The sequence below is a fragment of the Wasmannia auropunctata genome, unplaced genomic scaffold (genome assembly GCF_000956235.1).
Source record: "Wasmannia auropunctata unplaced genomic scaffold, wasmannia.A_1.0 LD334812.1, whole genome shotgun sequence".
Taxonomy (NCBI): domain Eukaryota; kingdom Metazoa; phylum Arthropoda; class Insecta; order Hymenoptera; family Formicidae; genus Wasmannia; species Wasmannia auropunctata.
Genome location: NW_012028078.1, coordinates 12465 through 13364, shown reverse-complemented (window position 1 = coordinate 13364; position 900 = coordinate 12465). Strand labels below are relative to the sequence as shown.

Genomic DNA, 900 nt, shown 5'->3' with positions numbered 1-900 from the left:
AAATAATAATAAAAAAAAATTAAATATTAAATAATTTTACAAATCCTTACAGAAAACTTGTGGAACTTCAATTTTACGAAGAGGAGTTCATCACATTAAAAAAATATGTATTTATTGATTGTCTAGAGATAATCCGTTTGTGTTTAAAAGTTCAAAAATTGTTCGATAGGTATGTTTAAATGAGATAGACAACTTTTTAAGTAATGGAAGCAAATTACAAATTTATTTAAATATAATCATATAATATTTATTATGAGTATCAAGCATAATCATTAATGTAATACAAAGTTAACTATTAAGTAATTTTATAATATCTTACTGTCCTTACAGATTACGTTTCAAAGTCACAGAGGATGAATTGGATTTAGAAGTGACACATTCGAAATTTCGAGTAATAGAAAAGAATCTTAATAAAATAACTACTGAAATAAAAGTATTGGACAAGATAAAGCAGTAAGTATGAGTGAATTTATAAAAATCACGTTTTTCGAATTTAATTTTATTAAAAAATTTTAAATCTCTAATTGTAGCATAAATGACGACAACTTTTCAGCGAATAGTTAACTGTTAAGTAATTTTATAATATCTTGCTATTCTTACAGATTAAATTTCAAAACAAAGGGTGATTTGGATTTGTTAGTAGAGGTAAATTCAAAACTTCAAGTAATAATGAAGAATTTTAATAACCTAATTACTGTAATTGAAAAATATGACATGTAAGTATGAGTGAGTTTATGAAAATCACGATTTCCGAATTTAATTTTATTAAAAAATTTTAAATCTCTACTTGTAGCGTAACTGACGACACTCTTCCAAATATAGACTTACATCCATACAGCCCATACAGGATGAACATTCAACGCCGAATGTTGATCGCACTCCGTATAAAAGGAAACGCTC

General features: G+C 25.4%; 1 protein-coding gene across 1 annotated transcript; it reads left to right on the top strand.

Annotated features, from left to right (window-relative positions):
* Positions 1-52: 52 nt before the first annotated feature.
* Positions 53-716, top strand: LOC105458004 (the record flags this gene model as incomplete). Its single annotated transcript, XM_011703018.1, has 3 exons — positions 53-169; positions 331-453; positions 603-716. Coding segments are annotated over 3 exons (354 nt in total), but the record flags the coding sequence as incomplete, so codon positions are not given.
* Between the last annotated feature and the right edge of the window lie 184 nt (positions 717-900).